The sequence below is a fragment of the Urocitellus parryii genome, chromosome 3, assembly GCF_045843805.1.
Source record: "Urocitellus parryii isolate mUroPar1 chromosome 3, mUroPar1.hap1, whole genome shotgun sequence".
Lineage (NCBI taxonomy): Eukaryota > Metazoa > Chordata > Mammalia > Rodentia > Sciuridae > Urocitellus > Urocitellus parryii.
Genome location: NC_135533.1, coordinates 12,496,219 through 12,516,196, shown reverse-complemented (window position 1 = coordinate 12,516,196; position 19,978 = coordinate 12,496,219). Strand labels below are relative to the sequence as shown.

At 40.2% G+C, this 19,978-nt stretch overlaps 1 protein-coding gene across 1 annotated transcript in view; it reads left to right on the top strand.

Moving 5' to 3' along the window:
* The window catches only part of Mgam (maltase-glucoamylase), a 176,314-nt gene that overhangs the window by 95,671 nt on the left and 60,665 nt on the right, over nucleotides 1–19,978 (top strand). Inside the window, exons 57-69 of the mRNA XM_077795894.1 lie at nucleotides 727–861; nucleotides 4,585–4,672; nucleotides 5,026–5,164; nucleotides 5,964–6,097; nucleotides 6,219–6,253; nucleotides 6,344–6,460; nucleotides 6,842–6,990; nucleotides 7,562–7,646; nucleotides 8,496–8,552; nucleotides 12,420–12,544; nucleotides 15,965–16,053; nucleotides 18,041–18,090; nucleotides 18,567–18,734. Of these exons, the coding sequence (XP_077652020.1) occupies nucleotides 727–861; nucleotides 4,585–4,672; nucleotides 5,026–5,164; nucleotides 5,964–6,097; nucleotides 6,219–6,253; nucleotides 6,344–6,460; nucleotides 6,842–6,990; nucleotides 7,562–7,646; nucleotides 8,496–8,552; nucleotides 12,420–12,544; nucleotides 15,965–16,053; nucleotides 18,041–18,090; nucleotides 18,567–18,734 (1,371 nt within the window). The remainder of the gene's footprint in view (nucleotides 1–726; nucleotides 862–4,584; nucleotides 4,673–5,025; nucleotides 5,165–5,963; nucleotides 6,098–6,218; nucleotides 6,254–6,343; nucleotides 6,461–6,841; nucleotides 6,991–7,561; nucleotides 7,647–8,495; nucleotides 8,553–12,419; nucleotides 12,545–15,964; nucleotides 16,054–18,040; nucleotides 18,091–18,566; nucleotides 18,735–19,978) is intronic.

Sequence of the window (19,978 nt, the reverse complement as noted above, 5' to 3'; positions counted from 1 at the left end):
AGTGATCATAAAGACCAATCAAAAGTGTATAAGACAAAGTCTTTGATCTAAAAACCTTACAAACTATTTAAGAACTGATATGTGAATCCACTTTCCATGCTAAGTTGAAGACATTGCTTTTCCTGCTTGATCAATGAAGCAGAAAAGGAGACATTTATTGAGGTTCCTCCTTAAATTCTTCCATATTATGTTACACACAACAGCAATGCTCACATGATTCTGAAGCCACAGAACACTAATGAATGCCAGTCTAATGTCATGAAATGTAATCTCTCCCCTCTCCCATGTTGCCAGTGGATATGACACATTGCCATGCAACCTGTCGTTGCCTTTCCTCTGGTACAGTGCCTGTGGTGTCCCCTTTCCAGCTACAGTTGTTCCCTGGCCCCTGCAGGATCTTTGGGAGAGCTTAGGGAAAGGCAGGATAGAAAGTGCAGGTTGGGAATCTGAAGCTGGGGATAGTGAGTCAGGTTGTGAATTGATAGCAATCATGATGGCATGAAAGGGAAACAGATTATGGACATTTTCAAATGTGTAAAATTCATCCATAATTCTCCTTATTGCCCTCAATGTATTTTCAATAATCAAGAATATAAGATAGGCTCTATTGAGATTTTCACTCTGCCCTAATGTAGTACAATTCTTTTCATTAATTAGGTTCTTCAAAAGTGCCTGTTGCTGTCTGACATATTCGTTTGGGACAGTGAATTATATATGTTTTTATAGGAATACCGAGCTTATGTGGCCTTCCCAGACTTTTTCCGTACTTCAACTGCCTTATGGTGGAAGAGAGAAATTGCAGAACTGTACAACAATCCAGAGAATCCAGAGAGGAGCTTGAAGTTTGATGGCATGTGGATTGTAAGTGTGTGTGTGTGTTTAACTTGGTGTGATTTACCATATGAAAGTCAGACTTTTAATCAAGGTGATAGTAAACTTCTGAGAAAGACTTTGGATATGTTATGCTGCATTTCCTGAACTGATATTCCTTGTAGCTTGTAGCTCACTCTGTCAAACCTCTAGGGAGATTGCCAAGAATGCCTCAGAAACTTGTTTACCCCAAGGGAGTACTGTTTTGACCTTCTAGTCAGTCATCCTTTAGGGATCAATTCTTTTTTTTATTGGTTGTTCAAAACATTACAAAGCTCATTATATATCATCTTTCATACATTTGATTAATGTGGGTTTTGAACTACTATTTTTACCCCAAATACAAATTGCAGAATCGCATTGGTTACACACTCACATTTTTACATAATGGCATATTGGTGACTGTTGTATTCTGCTACCTTTCCTATCCCCTACTATCCTCCCTCCCCTCCCGTCCCATCTTCCCTCTCTACCTCATCTGCTATTGTTCAATTCTCTCCCTTGTTTCCCCCGCTTTCCCCTCACAACCTCTTATATGTAATTTTTCGTAACATTGAGTGTTTCCTACCATTTCCATATGATTTCCCTTCTCACTCCCTTTCTCTCCCCCGACTCGTCTCTGTTTAATGTTAATCTTTTCCTCATGCTCTTCCTCCCTGTTCTGTTCTTAGTTGCTCTCTTTATATCAAAGAAGACATTTGGCATTTGTTTTTTAGGGATTAGCTAGCTTCACTTAGCATATTCTGCTCTAGTGCCATCCATTTCCCTGCAAATTCCATGATTTTGTCATTTTTTAGTGCTGCGTAATACTTTATTGTGTATAAATGCCACATTTTTTTTATCCATTCATCTATTGAAGGGCATCTAGGTTGGTTCCACAGTCTAGCTATTGTGAATTGTGCTGCTATGATCATTGATGTGGCAGTATCCCTATAGTATGCTCTTTTAAATCCTCAGTGAATAGTCCGAGAAGGGCTATAGCTGGGTCAAATGGTGGATCCATTCCCAGCTTTCCAAGGAATCTCCATACTGCTTTCCAAGTTGGCCTCACCAATTTGCAGTCCCACCAGCAATGTACAAGTGTACCCTTTTCCCCACATCCTCACCAACACTAATTGTTGTTTGACTTCATAATGGCTGCCAATCTTACTGGAGTGAGATGGTATCTTAGGGTGGTTTTGATTTGCATTTCTCTGACTGCTAGAGATGGTGAGCATTTTTTCATGTACTTGTTTATTGATTGTACGTCCTCCTCTGAGAAATATCTGTTCAGGTCCTTGGCCCATTTGTTGATTGGGTTATTTGTTTTCTTATTGTTTAATTTTTTGAGTTCTTTGTATATTCTGGATATTAGGGCTCTATCTGAAGTGTGAGGGGTAAAAATTTGTTCCCAGGTTGTAGACTCTCTATTTACCTCTCTTATTGTTTCTCTTGCTGAGAAAAAACTTTTTAGTTTAAGTAAGAAAAGGAAGAGCAAAACAACAGCAAATGTAGTAGAAGACAAGAAATAATTAAAATCAGAGCAGAAATCAACAAAATTTAAGCAAAAAAAAACATTGAAAAAATTGATAAAGCTAAAAGTTGGTTCTTTGAAAAAATAAATAAGATTGACAGGCCCTTAGCCATGCTAACGAAGAGAAGAAGAGAGAGAACTCAAATTACTAACAAAGGGATAAAAAAGGCAATGTCACAACAGACACTACAGAAATACAGAAGATAATTAGAAAGTATTTTGAAAGCCTATATTCCAATAAAATAGAAGATAGTGAAGACATGGATAAATTTCTTAAGTCATAGGATCTGCCCAGATTGAGTCAGGAAGACACACACAATTTAAACAGACCAATAACAAAGGAAGAAATAGAAGAAGCCATCAAAAGACTACCAACCAAGAAAAGCCCTGGACCGGATGGGTATACAGTGGAGTTTTACAAAACCTTCAAAGAATAATTAATACCAATACTTTTCAAGCTATTTCAAGAAATAGAAAAAGAAGGAGCTCTTCCAAATTCATTCTATGAGGCCAATATCACCGTGATCCCGAAACCAGACAAAGACACTTCAAAGAAAGAAAACTACAGACCAATATCTCTAATGAACTTGGATGCAAAAATTCTCAATAAAATCCTGTAGAATCAAATACAAAACCATATCAAAAAAATTGTGCACAATGATCAAGTAGGATTCATCCCTGGGATGCAAGGCTGATTCAATATATGGAAATCAATAAATGCTATTCACCACATCAATAGTCTTAAAGATAAGAACCATATGATCATCTCGATAGTTGCAGAAAAAGCATTCGACAAAGTACAGCATCGCTTTATGTTCAAAACACTAGAAAAACTAGGGATAACAGGAACTTACCTCGACATTGTAAAAGCTATCTATGCTAAGCCTCAGGCTAGCATCATCCTAAATGGAGAAAAACTGAAGGCATACCCTCTAAAATCTGGAACAAGACAGGGATGACCTCTATCACCACTTCTATTCAATTTAGTTCTTGAAATACTAGCCAGAGCAATTAGACAGACAAAAGAAATTAAAGGCATTAAAATAGGAAAAGAAGAACTTAAATTATCGCTATTTGCAGATGACATGATAATATATTTAACAAACCCAAAAGGGTCTACAAAGAAACTGCTAGAGTTAATAAATGAATTCAGCAAAGTGGCAGGATATAAAATCAACACGAATAAATCAAAGGCATTCCTGTATATCAGCAACAAAACTTCTGAAATGGAAATGAGGAAAACCACTCCATTCACAATATCCTCAAAGAAAATAAGATACTTGGGAATCAACCTAACAAAAGAGGTGAAAGATTTATAGAATGAAAACTACATAACCCTAAAGAGAGAGATAGAAGAAGATCTTAGAAGATGGAAAAATGTACCCTGCACATGGATAGGCAGAACTAACATCATCAAAATGACGATATTACCCAAAGTTCTCTACAGGTTTATTGCGATGTCAATCAAAATCCCAACAGCATATCTTGTAGAAATAGATAAAACAATCATGAAATTCATATGGAAAAACAAAAGACCCAGAATAGCAAAAGCAATTCTAAGCAGGAAGTGTGAATATGGAGGTATAGCGGTACCAGATTTCAAACTGTACTACCGAGCAATAGTAACAAAAACAGCATGGTACTGGTACCAAAACACGCAGGTGGACCAATGGTACAGAATAGAGTACACAGAGACCAAGCCACAAAATTACAACTTTCTTATATTTGATAAAGGGGCTAAAAGCATGCAATGGAGGAAAGATAGCATCTTCAACAAATGGTGCTGGGAACATTGGAAATCCATATGCAACAAAATGAAACTGAATCCCTTTCTCTCGCCATGCACAAAAGTTAACTCAGAATGGATCAAGGAGCTAGATGTCAAATCAGAGACACTGCATCTGATAGAAGAAAAAGTTGGCTACGATTTACATACTGGGGGGACGGGCTCCAAATTCCTTAATAGGACGCCCATAGCCCAAGAGTTAATAACAAGAATAAACAAATGGGACTTACTTAAATCAATTCTTTTTTTAGCCAATTCTTATCTGGATTTGATGAGCCTGACTGCGCAAGCACACACACCAGTACCCACAAGCAGGTGTACTGGTGTGAATGATGTATTCACCACTCCCTTGACTCTCAATTGACAACAAGTCTCTCAGTTAAGAGTAAGCAGTGTCTGTGTCTGACATTTCTAGGATATGAATGAACCAGCGAGCTTTGTGAATGGGGCTGTTCCTGCAGGCTGCAGTGATGCCAGTCTGAACCGTCCTCCCTACATGCCACGTAAGGACCCTTGGGCTTCCCATGGCTTGATGGAAGATGGAAGATAATCATTGTTTGAGCTCAGCAGCCAGAGGTTTATCCTGACCAGCAGAGCCCGCTGAGTATTCTGGTTTATTGGGGGCCAGAAATGAAAGCATTTCAAGTCTTTTCCCAAACTTTTTGGTGAAGTTTCTGGATCTCTTGGGCAAATTTCCTGAATTTGTCTAGAAAGCCCTTTTCTTAGTTATGATCCCATGGTTGGGGCCATTGTGAAGTCAAGTCCATCTTAAGATGTGAAGTTAAATGCCTTGAGGAGAGGTCAGGGACTAAAAGGCTCAGGGCTGGTTTTCACCTTCCCAAATCTTTTCCCTCAGATCTGGAGGCCAGGGACCGGGGCCTAAGCAGCAAGACCCTGTGCATGGAGAGTGAGCAGATCCTTCCAGATGGCTCCCGCGTGCGACATTATGATGTGCACAGCCTGTATGGGTGGTCCCAGACCAGACCCACATATGAGTGAGTCACTGTTTTCCTTCTCCAGTGGGCTCAGCCTGTGGGGACACATAGTGCTGGGAATTTTTATTTTTCATAGCAATCTCATCGCAAGATCGAAGAACATTTAGTGGTAACTCTGTCACATTTTTTTTTTTTTGCAACAAATAGTCCTTAACCATGGGGCCAGCCCCTGTGAGTAGAAGTAGGAGGTCAACTTTCAATAGGATATAGTCACATAAGTGAGAAACTAGTAGTTCTGTTTGGGGAGACTCACGTGATGGCACCAGTAGTATTACACAGTGCAGTTGCTTCTTTATCTGCATTAGTTACGTGAGGTAAAGAGAACATAAGGACTGTACATATCTCACCTTTTCTTCAACAGTAAAACTTCTATATCAGCATATTTTTTCCATTTTAATGTACAATAAATGGATCTTCTGTGGAATTAGAAGCCCACACCCTTTGAACTCAATGAATATTAGAAATTATCCTAAGAAAAATCCCATAAAGTGATATTCTCTCCTATTCCTCAAATACAGATAACCAAGAGATAATAAATAAGTGGCAGGATTCAGTGATTTCTTACTCTCTGGGTAACCAGTGGGTCTGAAACATGGTGATATCCCTGTTAAGACACCATGAAGGTGTGTTGTGTCCATCGGTCAATAGGACCCTCTCCATTGCTCACTCTCCAATATTCCCGCCATTCACATAACCAACATTTTGTTACCATGTCCTGTGTTGTTTTCATGGAAAGGGAAGCCCTATTCCATTCTTCTTGCTGTGTCCTCAATTCACCTGTACATTCCCCTCCTACCAGAGCTGTGCAGGAGGTGACTGGACAGCGAGGGATCGTCATCACCCGCTCCACATTCCCCTCCTCTGGCCGCTGGGGAGGACACTGGCTGGGAGACAACACTGCCGCATGGGACCAGCTGAAGAAATCTATCATTGGTGTGTGGCTTGTTCCCAGGGGCCTCTGCTGCAGGGAAGGGAGCTGGTGGCCTTGGGAAAGGAGGGAGGAGAGGGCAGGGCACACACATGCCTCTCCTGACAGCCGTGGTTCTCATTGCAGGCATGATGGAGTTCAGCCTCTTTGGCATCTCCTATGTAAGTGACCTTTGCTCCTCTCATCCCTAAGAGGACACTGACACCCCTGAGCAATCACCCACAGGCTGGTTTCATTTCCTCTGGTTTCAGACGGGAGCAGATATCTGTGGGTTCTTCCAAGATGCTGAGTATGAGATGTGTGCTCGCTGGATGCAGCTGGGAGCCTTTTACCCCTTCTCCAGGAACCACAACACCATTGGCACCAGGGTAGGACCTTCCTCCTTCCTCACGTGCTTTGCCTCACATGCTGTGCAGCCTTCACCTTGGAGTCCCAGTCCAGGCCATCTTTGTTCCTGGGAGATTTTCAAAGCCATCAAAGCTCCTCACAATTGCCAAAATACTCAGGATTATCAGAGGATTCTTTAGGTGTAGCACGGATTGCTCCAAGTATATCCCTGAAGTGTTTCTTTGGCAAAGTTCCATGAGGTCTCCTGGAAGATCCTCACTGACTATTATCAGACTATTAATTGTATTTAATCACCTTTATCTTAGCTGTGTGTGATGTACTTGGGTCAATCTTTCCTTTATTTTCTTGGTTCCCTAGGGTCCCTGGGTTGGGCTCTCAACACCTTTGCTTTTATTCCTTAGAGACAAGACCCTGTGTCCTGGGATGCTGCCTTTGTGAATATTTCCAGGAGTGTGATGGAGACCCGATACACCCTGTTGCCATATCTGTACACCTTGATGTTCAAGGCCCACACGGAGGGCAGCACTGTGGTGCGGCCTCTTCTGCACGAGTCAGTGTCCAGCTGGGGTCCCAGGGACTGATGCATTTTATTTGATTTTGTAGGGTGGCAGTTGATGCAAAAAATTCTTGTCAATGAAGATAAGATTTATTTTGTCATACTCTTCAAGCAGAGTCTACACTTTGAACTCTGTTTTATTCACACTATGTGTTATTGAGAAAGGCTATTTATTGAATGAAAAATATTTGAAATGATGCAACACAGCCTGATTTCTCTCTAACTTGTGCATGCACAGAACCCTGCATGTGGTGTAGCTATTGAAATAATTAAAGGCAAATGAGTTTACATCTTAAAAAAAGTATTGAGGGCATTCCTTGCATTTTGAATGTGCCATCTGGAAACAGTGGAGAATTTTTCAAGTGTCAAAACATATCTGAACCAGTTGTGATGTCAAGGTAACTTGACATGTAGAATATTGAAGCCTGTGTATTCCTGATCAATCTAGACAAAGACTAAGGATGACAGAAGATGGAGTTGGAGGGGAGACTTGCCTCTGAACTTGAGTTGTTGCTTGGGGACTTGGGCTGGGACTCTGACTGTGACGTCTTCTTACCCTTCCCAGGTTTGTGTCAGACCCGGTGACATGGGACATAGATGATCAGTTCCTGCTGGGTCCAGCCTTTCTTGTCAGCCCCGTCCTGCAGGCTGTGAGTATGGAGGCCTCAGATGTGTGGTGGATCCCAGGTGTGAGGGTGTGTGAATAGGGGCAGAAGAAGAAGCCTGGTGCGTGTAGATCCTGGGACATGGCTGCTTGTTCTAACTTTGTGTCTTCCTCTCCTTCTGAGCAGAAGTGCAGCACATAGGTGTTCTGGCTTCAGTTCCCTCTAGTTCCTAGAAGTTCAGGTTTATTGGAAAATCAATTAAAAAATGGTAGCCTTATGATGTATTGAGATATCATTTTACTTTATTGATTAAATAAGGAGTCCAGGGTTAGATGGGGCCTCAGTGTAAAGAATCCATCATAGTCACGGTCACCAATGAAACAGGCTTTCCTGAGAACCCCTACTAGCCCAGTGAGGCTTCCTTTGCCTCTTCCAGCCTTGCCTTGCTTTTGTGCAAAGTCCTATAGGCAGCAAGTACCATGTCTTCACTTCCTCCATGGAAGCTTAGGATTCTGATTAAAACACCAAGAGATCACACCTTCCTCAAACCTGTTCTGCCTCCAGAGTGTTCTCCTGATGCACATCTACCCCTAGGTGTTTATCTTCTAGAGGGATGTTCCCGTGAGCCTGTGAGCAAATATAATTCTTGTTCGTGACTTCCTAGATCCCTAAGGCTTATGTGGAAGCCCCTTGTTTTGGGACTGTGAACTTTTTTGTGTTTTTGTGTTTGAAATGTTGAGGAATGGAAGACTTCCTCAGTAGTGCTGATCTTTAGGGCTCTGGGACAGGTGGATATTGGCCACCACAAACTGGCCATCCCTTTCCTGCCTGTATTGCTTCATAGGTCTTGACAACAGCGCCTCATGCTCACAGCTTGTTTGTGTTTAATTTTAGAATGCCAGAAATGTGAATGCCTATTTCCCCGAGGCCCGCTGGTATGATTACTACACAGTAAGTTTTTCTCAATATGTCTCCAACTTGCAACATTTAGTACAAAGATTTTACATCTGATAGACCTCAAGCAACAAGTTGGCTGTGTGGTCTCTTACAAGTGGCTTACAACCTTGTAGCCTCAGTTTTCTCTCCTCCACATGGGCAAAGTCCACTCTTTCACAGGAGCATTGAGAAACAGCACATCTAGTTTCTCACTCAGCTTGTTGTGGGAATTCATGCCATTTATTGCCTTTTCTTCTACATTCACTCTTCCCTGTTCTGAAACACTAGTAATTTATTGAAATTGTCGTATAGTTTTTACTTTTATCCTCCCCTAATGAAAAATACCTAAATATATAGAGAATTCTTTCACCCTCTCTCTTCCTTCAAATTTCTTCTTCTACAGTATAGATGCTGAAACAAAAGTCACTCTGTATTAATTACCTAAGTAAGTGGACTATGAGGCAGTGTGTAAAGGATCCACAGACCAGGGCCTCCACTTGCAAATCTAGTAGGTGTACGGGCATTGACCAAAGAAGAAGGAGAAGAAGGCTGTGGTGTAGGATTGGCCTGTGTCCCAGAGTCCAGATGAAAGAACAAGGTGTTTGAATTTGTTTTCCATGATGGGGGTTCCTTTAGAAAACAGATGATTCTTGAAGAAGACTGAGGAGTGTCCTCACACTGATGTCAGGCTTCCTCTTCTGACTTCCTGAGGAGAACGATGTGGGAGACTAGAAATGGGAGGAAGGTGGGCAGCAACACATGTGCTGGCCCCTCTCATCCTAGGGATTGCAGTGGGATTGTGTGAACACAGGGTGAGGTAATGGAAGCGCAGTCCTCCCTTCTATGTCTTGTGGAGCACTCATTCCTGTGTTCCCTTCTTTATTGCCTGTGGGTCTGTTCTTTGTGTGGCAACGTGTTTGGATTCTGCTGTGGGCTTTCCTGCCAGGACTTTCAGGGCAGAGAGCAGCCAACTTTATTGAGTTTAGCCTTGGCCCTGAGTGTGCATGTGGACTGTGCTATTCACTAACAGTTGTTTTAGTGTGTTGGGACTTTCTGCTGCAGGGCCTGGGGTAGGGTTAAATCAGGGAGGACCCTGGGTACCCACTGTAGTGTGGCCTACCATTGTGTGGATGAACTTGCACTGTGTGACCACAGGTGTGAGGTCTTCCCTACATTTTGCACTTCTGGCATCTCACAAGTCTCCTACTGGCCCCTGACTTACACAGGTGCCTAGCACTGTACTGAGCTCTAGGTGTTGGCATCCTGGACATATTTCCCCATGATGCTCACTATGTAGGAGAGCTATTGTTTGCTTTATAAACACTAATGCATTTAAAACAAGTATGTGTACCACATTAAAGAAAGCAAAATGTGAGAACTAAGAAATAAATTTTCTAGAATAACTTCTTTTACCCTATATTTTTAGTAGAATACAGCTTTAGCTGAAGAAGGATAGGTACAAGGAATGAAATGGAAAGATAAAAATTTTTTTTTATTTTTTTTATTGGTTGTTCACAACATTACAAAGCTCATGACATATCATATTTCATACATTAGATTGCAGTGGGTTATGAACTCCCAATTTTACCCCAAATGCAGATTGCAGAATCATGTCGGTTACACATCCACAACTTTACATAATGCCCAATTAGTAATTGTTGTATTCTGCTACTTTTCCTATCCCCTACTATCCCACCTCCCCTCCCCTCCCATCTTCTCTCTCTACCCCATCTATTGTAATTCATTTCTCTCCTTGTTAATTTTCCCATTCCCCTCACAACCTCTTATATGTAATATTGTATAGCAATGAGGGTCTCCCTTCATTTCCATGCAATTTCCCTTTTCTCTCCCTTTCCCTCCCATCTCATGTCTCTGTTTAATGTTAATCTTTTCTTCCTGCTCTTCCTCCCTGCTCTGTTCATAGTTGCTCTCATTATATCAAAGAAGACATTTGGTATTTGTTTTTTAGGGATTGACTAGCTTCACTAAGCATAATCTGCTCTAGTGCCATCCATTTCCCTGCAAATTCTATGATTTGTCATTTTTATTGCTGCATAGTACTCCATTGTGTATAGATGCCACATTTTTTTTATCCATTCATCTATTGAAGGGCATCTGGGTTGGTTCCACAGTCTAGCTATTGTGAATTGTGCTGCTATGAACATCGATGTGGCAGCATCCCTGTAGCATGCTCTTTTAAGGTCTTCAGGGAATAGTCCGAGAAGGGCAATAGCAGGGTCAAATGGTGGTTCCATTCCCAGCTTTCCCAGGAATCTCCAAACTGCTTTCCAAATTGGCCGCACCAATTTGCAGTCCCACCAGCAATGTACAAGAGTACCCTTTTCTCCACATCCTCGCCAGCACTTGTTGTTGTTTGACTTCATAGTGGCTGCCAATCTTACTGGAGTGAGATGGTATCTTAGGGTGGTTTTGATTTGCATTTCTCTGACTGCTAGAGATGGTGAGCATTTTTTCATGTACTTGTTGATTGATTGTATATCCTCCTCTGAGAAGTGTCTGTTCAGGTCCTTGGCCCATTTGTTGATTGGGTTATTTGCTATCTTATTGTCTAATTTTTTGAGTTCTTTGTATACTCTGGATATTAGGGCTCTATCTGAAGTGTGAGGAGTAAAAATTTGTTCCCAGGATGTAGGCTCCCTATTTACCTCTCTTATTGTTTCTCTTGCTGAGAAAAAACTTTTTAGTTTAAGTAAGTCCCATTTGTTGATTCTTTTTATTAACTCTTGTGCTATTCCTTAATAGGACACCCATAGCACAAGAGTTAATGGAAAGATAAAAATTGATGCGGCAAACTACTTAGAGAAAAGGAACACTTTAATGTTTGTTAAAAATGAGTTTCTCCTGGTTAGGATTAATGAAGGAATAATTCTTTAATTAATGTTCATATGTTTTGGACCATATTCTTTGTTGTTCAGTAGATATTGGTAAAATCTATCCCCCTGCCAAATCTGGCTTTCATCTATTTGTAAACAAACTTTTAATGTATACATCATTTTATTTGTTTTCAATATCCACTCTGATTACCTCTATGGAACCATCCTTAGACTTTTGTGTCCAAGGGGACATTTGTCAATGTGTGGCTTCATTTGGAAAGTCACAGTGGGGTAGAAGTAAGTGGCTTCTAGGGTTTGGTGGGTAGAATTTGAAGATGCTGCTAAATCTCAAAGAGTACAGGGAAGCCTCACAATAAAGAATGATCTGGACCCCAATGTCAGTAGTGCCAACACTGAGCAGCCCTGCTCTAGTTGAGAAAATGTGGAAGGTCCCCTGGGATTTCTAGAGATTGGTTCAGACAAGGGATCCACTCTCACATGAGAAGGATAAAGATGTCAATCATGAGCACTCAGGTATGGAGTAGAAGAAGAGGAATTACAAAGTATGTGAGCTTACTTTGATCTTCTCTGTGAAGTAGGAAGCAAAACCTTTGGTTAGGTGGGTGGGAGTGGAGACTGAGGACAGATGGCAACTGAGGAGACACTTGGTGAAGGAGCAGTTGGAGACATGCAATTGTGGACAGTGTGTGAGGAACCAACAAGAGGTGAATGAATAGCTGTGCAGCCTCCTGTAGCTGTGCTTTGTGTCTCAGAAAGAGGTTGAGGGTGAAGGTGGGCTGTTATCCACACTAGGACCTCAAATGGGATGTGCTGTAGCCATGCTGAAAGGCAGTGGACCCTCCTAGACATAAAGCAGCCCAACAGGACTTCACACAGCAGCTGAGGAAATGCAGAAGGTTACCGTCAGGTGGTGCTGAGTGTTGATGAGCAGGTAGCATGTTCAGTGGGGTACAGGAGGCTACTTCCAGATGCACTGTTCAGGGCAGAATGTATCCTCTCCCTTATCTTCTGTTTCCTCATCCCACAGGGTGCAAATACTCATGCCAGGGGAGTGTGGAAGGACCTGGAAGCCCCTCTCAACCACATTAACCTTCATGTCCGTGGGGGCTACATCCTGCCCTTGCAGGAGCCTGCACTGAACACACACTTGAGGTGAGTACAGGGCTAGTGTTCCTCTTTACACACTGGTTCACTGCGACTTCTGATGGGCAACACCATCCCCCTCAAGGAGAAAGCAGTTTACCAAACTCGCTTTACTGTTATGTTTTTGCTCATTTGGTGATTTGTGTTTTAACATTTTTCAAATCATCCAATTCTGCAACCATCAGTGGACCAGAGGCAGCTGCAGCAGCATGAGAGTGTGGGGAGCAGAGGTGCTGAGATGTGTGTATGGTGATAGGGCCATCACACTCTGCCTGGATTGCCCTCAGGTCTTTCTCAAGAAGATGTTGATCTGGGGCTGCACCCAGATAGATTTGAAAGATCATGACAATACCTGTATTCTTAAACCTCCTGAATCTCTGAATTTCCACCATGGTAGCTTAAGAGGTTAGCCTCCCTGGTCCTCTGTGGGCTGTTGTTTAGTTATAGCTCTGAAAACCTCATCTCTTGGAAAAACACAATTCTGAGGTAACTGGGCCAGCTGGTCACCCTATTTGCCTTGGCTTGACCACCTATGTGCAGTTTTAGTTCTTGCCTCACCTACTTTCTTTTCTAGATGTGGGATCCTCTGTTTAGCCTCCTATAACCTCAACTTCCCATTCTTTTTTCCCATGAATCCATTTAATTTTTTGTGATTGAAACTTGGTTCCAAAACTTCCTTTTCCTAACAACTTCAAGTATTCCATCATTCACTCTCCCTTTATAATTTTTTATTTTAAAAGTGCAGATTATATCTGTATTAAAGAGGTGCACATTATATATCATCGCATAGTTGAAAATGTAATGTTTTTTTTTAAAATATACTGGGAGGTTTTATTTTTTTGAAGTTTAGAGACCCATCCTTTGCTTTGAAGCTCCTTTATGATCTTAATTTTTCAAATTATTGATTTTAGGAATAATATGCCTTAATCCAACACTAGCTGTTGTTTTTTTTTCTCTCTAAGTGTTTAGGTTCAGGATATTGTCTACACTGACTCCAAAATTATCTTTCCCAAAGGACAATCTTAACTTGTTCCTTCCTGCTTGAAGTCTGAACTCTTTGACTAATAGGGTGCTTAAGATCCATCACAATCTTCTTCCAATTTAACCTTAACAACTGTTTCTCCTACTATAACTTAATGTACATGTAGGTGTGTGTGTGTGTGTGTGTGTGTGTGTGTGTGTGTGTGTGTTGTGTGTGTGTGTGTACCAGCCCTGGCCCAAATGTTCCCCAAACATATTCACCCAGTTTACAGCATTAGCTTGGGTTTCTGTACTTATTACTCTTTACAGACCCAGGTATTCCAACAGGGTACCTAAGATTTTTGCTACTGAATGGTACAGTCAGCCCTCTGTGCATTTTTATTATTATTTAGATCACCAAATTTTATTTCTGAAATATTTGAAACATGTTAGTTTTAACAGTGACTTATGTAGGGTCCATTTTTCATATTTGAAAACTTTAGCACTCACTGGAGGAAAATGGTTTGAATAAATGGCTGGCTTTGAACTCAAGATCCTCCTGCCTCGGCCTCCAAGGCTCTAGGATTACTAGCATACCTAGCCTGTATAGTTATCTTGCACTTTTTATTTTGGCCTCCCAACCCTAGAGCTGGAGAAATACAAATTTAAGTTATGCTAATATTATCAGAGAAGAGGGTTTGGAAGGTGTTATAAAAAATCAAATTTTAATTCTTCCTATAGTCTTCAGTTTTTGACATCTGGGAATGCATACATTAAATTTATATATTTAGTGGTTCTTCTCTTGGAAGTTGTACCAGAATCTCATGAAATAGTTTTAAATATACATGTCCAGCCCTAGTGGATTCTTGAAGATCCAGAGTAATCTCAGATTTCATATACAAAAAATCCTCCCACTCTTCCAGCAGAGGGAGTGCTGCCCCTTCTGAATTTCTGGACGTTGTCTAACTTCTAACCTTTACAGATTTCTCTTTTCTCATAAATATTGTTAAATATTTCAACGATAGTTATTTCATGCTCTATCTAAAAATTTTCCTTGCCGAAGCCCTTAGGTAAATGTAAATCTATGCTTAGTTATTTCTGCAGACTCTTTAGTGCCCACTTAATACCTTGTGTGTTCAGTGATATTTTGTTTTTCATATGTGGTGACCTTGAGGACCCAGATAGATGTATGTCTCCTCCAAAAGCAAATTACCTTATCTTTGGGTACAAGCCAGTTGGACTACTGCCAACTTGGTATCATATTAGGTTCCATTAAAGATCCTGGTTTCACTTGTGAATTGGAGGTTCAGCCTCTCTTTCTTAAGTTACCAGTTTTAGGGTTCCAGTGTTAGGCCTATTATGCATTGGCCCCAGGGAAATTCCAGGTTTGGCTTCCTGAGCACCCTTGTGAATGTAGCCCATTGTTTTTTACCCCTGTTGTTTTTCATTCACTCAGATGTGTACTTATTATCTTTCAAACCCAAGAATATTTTATTATACTTCTTTTGCAAAGTATCTAGGATCAAGTAGCATTCCATTGGATAGGTACTCTAGAATGTCTATTCCACCATCTTTCTGGAAGTATCATTTTGGAGTGCTTCCTTTTGTGTCACTGTTCATTTTCTGCTTTGGTTTATTGGAGATAGTGTCTGATCTCTCTTTCAATGAAGGCGAAATAGATCATGATTTTCGATTTATTTGAATCTGTGTTGTCTTGAACTTCTTAGCAGTGACAGATCAACACAAGCACTGAGAGTGACAACAAGCTAGTGTGTTATCTCAGAGCCTGACTTGTGCAGTGGAGGCTGAAGTAGGAAACAACACATTAGGGCACCTAAGGCCAGGGAGGGCGCACAGGAGCCAGAGATCAGCTGGGAATCCAGAGGAGTGAGGCCATGAGGTGATGCCTAATGAAATGACTCTTCCTACCTTCCTCTTCTTTCTCTCTTAGAGCACTTGGACCATGTCTTTGAACATTGTTTTGTGCTCCTGGTATACATTTTAAAGCAGATAATTAGAATGCTTTGTTTTTCTCTAACACAAATAATAGTAAGTTACCAAGTAAGGGAAGTGGCATTATGTAAATGAGCCATTTGGTGTGTTTTTGCTTCCTGAGTGAAACTGGTCCTTAGGTAGGCTGCATATATTTGTATAAGGTATCCTTCTCTGCCAATAGTCTGTATTAGAAATAGTGGTTTTATACATTGCTTTCATTGTCCTTATTGCAGTGATTCTTATGTTTAAGTTATTGCCTCCTACATAAACATTTAGTGATAATGGTTGTGGTATTTCTATCTCATGTGACATTATTTAGTCTAGAGAAAAGAACACCTTCTAATTTGTCCTTTGATCCTGAAATTAGCAGAACCATCTTTTCCAAGTAACTTTGAAATATGAAGGAAGGATTTGACAAAATTCTTTCAGTCCTGACCTGACCTTTGTGTGTTATGTAACTCCTGTTTCCCACAGTCGGCAGAACCCTCTTGGCCTCATCATTGCCCTGGATGAGAATAATGAAGCATTAGGAGAACTTTTCTGGGATGATGGGGCATCGATAGGTGAGTCTGTTATGAGAGAGTGTTGCTTGTCCTCCTACGTCTGTGTGTTATGGCCCCTCACGCTTGCTGGTCATGTAGCTGGAGGAGAAATATCCCAGGCACAGTAGCAAAAGTCACTAGAGAGAAGAGTTTGCTTCTGATTGTGCTACTTGAGATGTATCAAATAACCACCAATGTGAGGACAAGAGGTTTCTATTTCTCAGTAGTGTGCCATTGGCCACTGATCTATAATAGGCTCTCATTTTATTATGTATGGACACCTGGATGACATATGGTCAATAATATTCCAATAATTCATCAGTAATATAAATGTCTTCCCCCCAAATACTTAGCAACAAATGTCAATGACATATCAGGAAGGCCAGGAGTATGTACTTTTGGAGTGTATCTGCATCTAACTATGTTTTACCTCATGTTTTTGGCACCAGTTAGTAACATTCTTGGGGTCCTATCTTAGGAAATAGATGCCCTTAATGCATATTCCTAAACACTCTTGGAAGGGAATCTCCTCAAGGTTACTATTGGAAAGAGAGGGCAAATCCATAGGTTCTTTGAGACTCTATTTATAATTTCCTCAATGTCAAGGTGTAGCTTTTAAAATATTATCCAATTTATTTTATTTAAATATTTCACTGATATGGAAAGATGGAAAATGTTCAATGTAAACCATATACTCAGGTACTGTTTATAATGATTACCAGTCAAATTAATTAACATCTATCACCAGCCATCTGTATATTAGCTCATCAGAACTTGTCTTCTTGTAGTTGAATGTTTGTACTAACACATCACAAGTACTTCCTATCCCCATACGTTTCAACCTCTGTTCTAGTCTCTGCTTGAACAAATTAATCTTTTGTAGATTATACATGTAAATGAGATCATATAGTATTTTCTTTCTTTGCTTTGTGTAGCTGTGTCTCTTACTATGGAGTACTCCTGCTTCATCCATATTGTCAGAAATGACAAGATTTTCTTATTTTTAAGGCTAAATTTTATGTATTACCACAATTTGTTCTCCATTGATCTGTAGGTTGACCATTTGGTTATTTCTATATCTCAGTTATTGTGAAAAATATATTAAAAACTTAAAGTTAAGGGCTAAAGCCATAATTCATTGGAGAAAAAATAGGGAATAGGTTTTTATACAGTGGTGTTGGAAGTATTTAATTGGAGTTGACACCAAAAATATAGATAAGAAAAGTTGAAAATTAAACCAGTGGGACTACATCAAGCTAGAAAGCTTCTGCTCACCTTGAATATCAACAGTATGAAAAGGGAGCCCACAGATGGGGAAAATATGTGCAAACCACGTATCCGATAAGTGTCCTAACACAAAAAATACATCAGGAAAATTTTGGTTCAATAGCAAGTGAATAAATAACCAGATTTGAAAATTGGACAAAGGATTTGAATAGAAATTTTTTCAGAAGAAAACATAAAATTGACTAAGACATATATGAAAAGGTCCTTAAAAATCACTAATCAGCAGAGAAATTACTTTGAGATATCTTTTCATACCTGTTAGGACACTTACTGTGAAAAAGAGGACATAGCAAGTGTGGATGATCATGAGGAGAAAGTGGAATAAAACTGTTTAAAGTGCAAACTGGTACAAGAATTTTGGGATGCAATATAGAAGTTCCGCAATGTATTGAAAATAGAACTATCCTATGATCCAGCAATCCCACTTCTGAGTATATATCTAATAAAATGAAATTGGCTTGTCAAATAGATGTGTGCACCCCCATGTTAATTGCAGCATTATTCATAAGAGCTAAGATATAGAAACACCTGTGATCACATGTAGATGAATGAATATATATTGTGGGATAGTACTGTATATATATTGTGGGATAGTAGTGCATCATGAAAGGAAGGAAATCCTGCCCCTAGGGTCTGCAGAATGAGCTTTAAGAAGAGGTAGATGAAAATTGTTCTTGTGTGGTGGGCAGGCCATTCTGACTCGTCTTTCTTCTGCTTTCAGATACTGTGGCCAATAAAGTTTATCTTTTCTGTGAGTTTTCTGCCACCCAAGTGAGTAGCACATTTTTATGAATCTTAGGCATGAGATTTTGTCTACCATAGACTTGTATGTGCTTGTGTGTGTGTGTAATTATGATTCTATCTTCATAAAAATAAGCAAATGATAACAATAATGGCTACAGGTAAACATCACAATGTCATATAAGACTTCAGTCCCAATAATGTATCATCCATCTTATCAAAAGAAGGCAATAATATTGATGCATCAAAGCAGTTGTTTAGTGTGCTTTTTTTTTTAAACTCAATGTGAATTTCTAAAATGTGTGTGTGTGTCTGTTCCTCATTGTTTTTATTTAATAAGAGTATTATAAAAGTAAGTTTATACACACAGCATTTCTTTGTTGGAAGAGCTAAGAGGCATTCAGAGCAGTGGGGAGCTTCTGGCTAGGATGGAGCATTTGAGTGGCTGTAGAATCTGTGTTTTAGAGGCACAGCTTTGGGCTTCATTGAGCTATTTTGACTTTCAGAACCGCCTGGATGTGAAGATTTCACAAGCAACCTACAAGGACCCCAATAATTTAGCATTTCAGCAGATTAAAATCTTTGGGACACAGGAACCCAGCAATGTTACAGTGAAACACAATGGTGTCCTGAGTCAGACTGCTCCCAAGGTCACATATGATGCTCAGCTGAAGGTAAAAATCCATGTATTGAGGATGTTTTTCCAGAATTATTCTTAGCACCTTGGTTTTCCTGCTTCCTGAGGTTGTGTGGATGCCTGTGGTGGGGAAGTCAGGGTCCTGGGAATGGAAGTGGTGATGAGGTGGTGGGCAGAGCTAGTAAGATAGGGAGGTCCTGCTCAGCAGGGATGATGATCCCACTTTCCACAGCCTCTCAGAGTTCTCCTCTCTCTCACTGGCTTCACTTTCAACATTTTAGTTACAGGATACATAAGAGAGCAGAGTTAGGAAAGTGTGGAACAGGTAAGAAGAAAAGGGATCTAGAAGCTGATGGCTGATGCTGAAAGGTAAAGTTGGGAGGCAGGAGTCCCATGAATTCAAATACTGAAGTTCCCACATTTGAAAACTTCATAGAGATGAGTAGAAGTTATCTCCAACATATAAATTCTAAAAAACGAGTTTAGGACTAAGAATTGGTGATTCCACTTGACGGGTACCTATTTGGTTAGATAATAATAAAAAAATAATTTCTCATTGGTTGTGAAGAGACATGGCCATCCTGAGTAGCCTATAATCATTCACTCTGATGCTGAGTCTTATGAGAAATCCTTTCTTCCAGTGGTCCTGACCATAGTACCTGGCATTGTAGCTTCTGGGTTAACATGATTCATGAGAGACCTTCCAAATTTGGGGAAAATAAGCCAGTTTATTCCTGTACTATCATGGCAGTAGACATTTTGTTCTGAAAGCACATTTGAGGACGTACATATTATGAAGTTAGGAATAAATTTCTATATGTTGGGTTATGTATATGGCAAAGTACAAGGTATATGAAGGATTCATGTGGGAAAACAAGCTCAATTCATATTTGATTAATAAGTTGATTAATAAGTTAATTAATAAGACCTGAGGAACTCTTTATTGTTTGAATGTGGGTAGTGAGGTGTTATGATTTATACACATGAACAATTGAGAAGACACCCAGGACCAAACCAACATATAAGAAATGTTCGCTCATGTTTTAATTGATGTTTAAAGTTTAATGGAGCAGTTGAGCTGAGCTTTGTTCAGACAACTGGTCCGGTGCTGGGCCTAGAAAGTGGCATATCAGGTCTGGATTCATCAGCTACAAGGGAAAGAAATCCCCAAATGGTAACTAGTGGACTTTTTTTTTTCTTTCTGCAAGTAGTCCTATAGAAGTAGACACTAGTAATAGACATAGTAGTTTACAGGCTGGCATGGTTCAATGGCTCAATGTT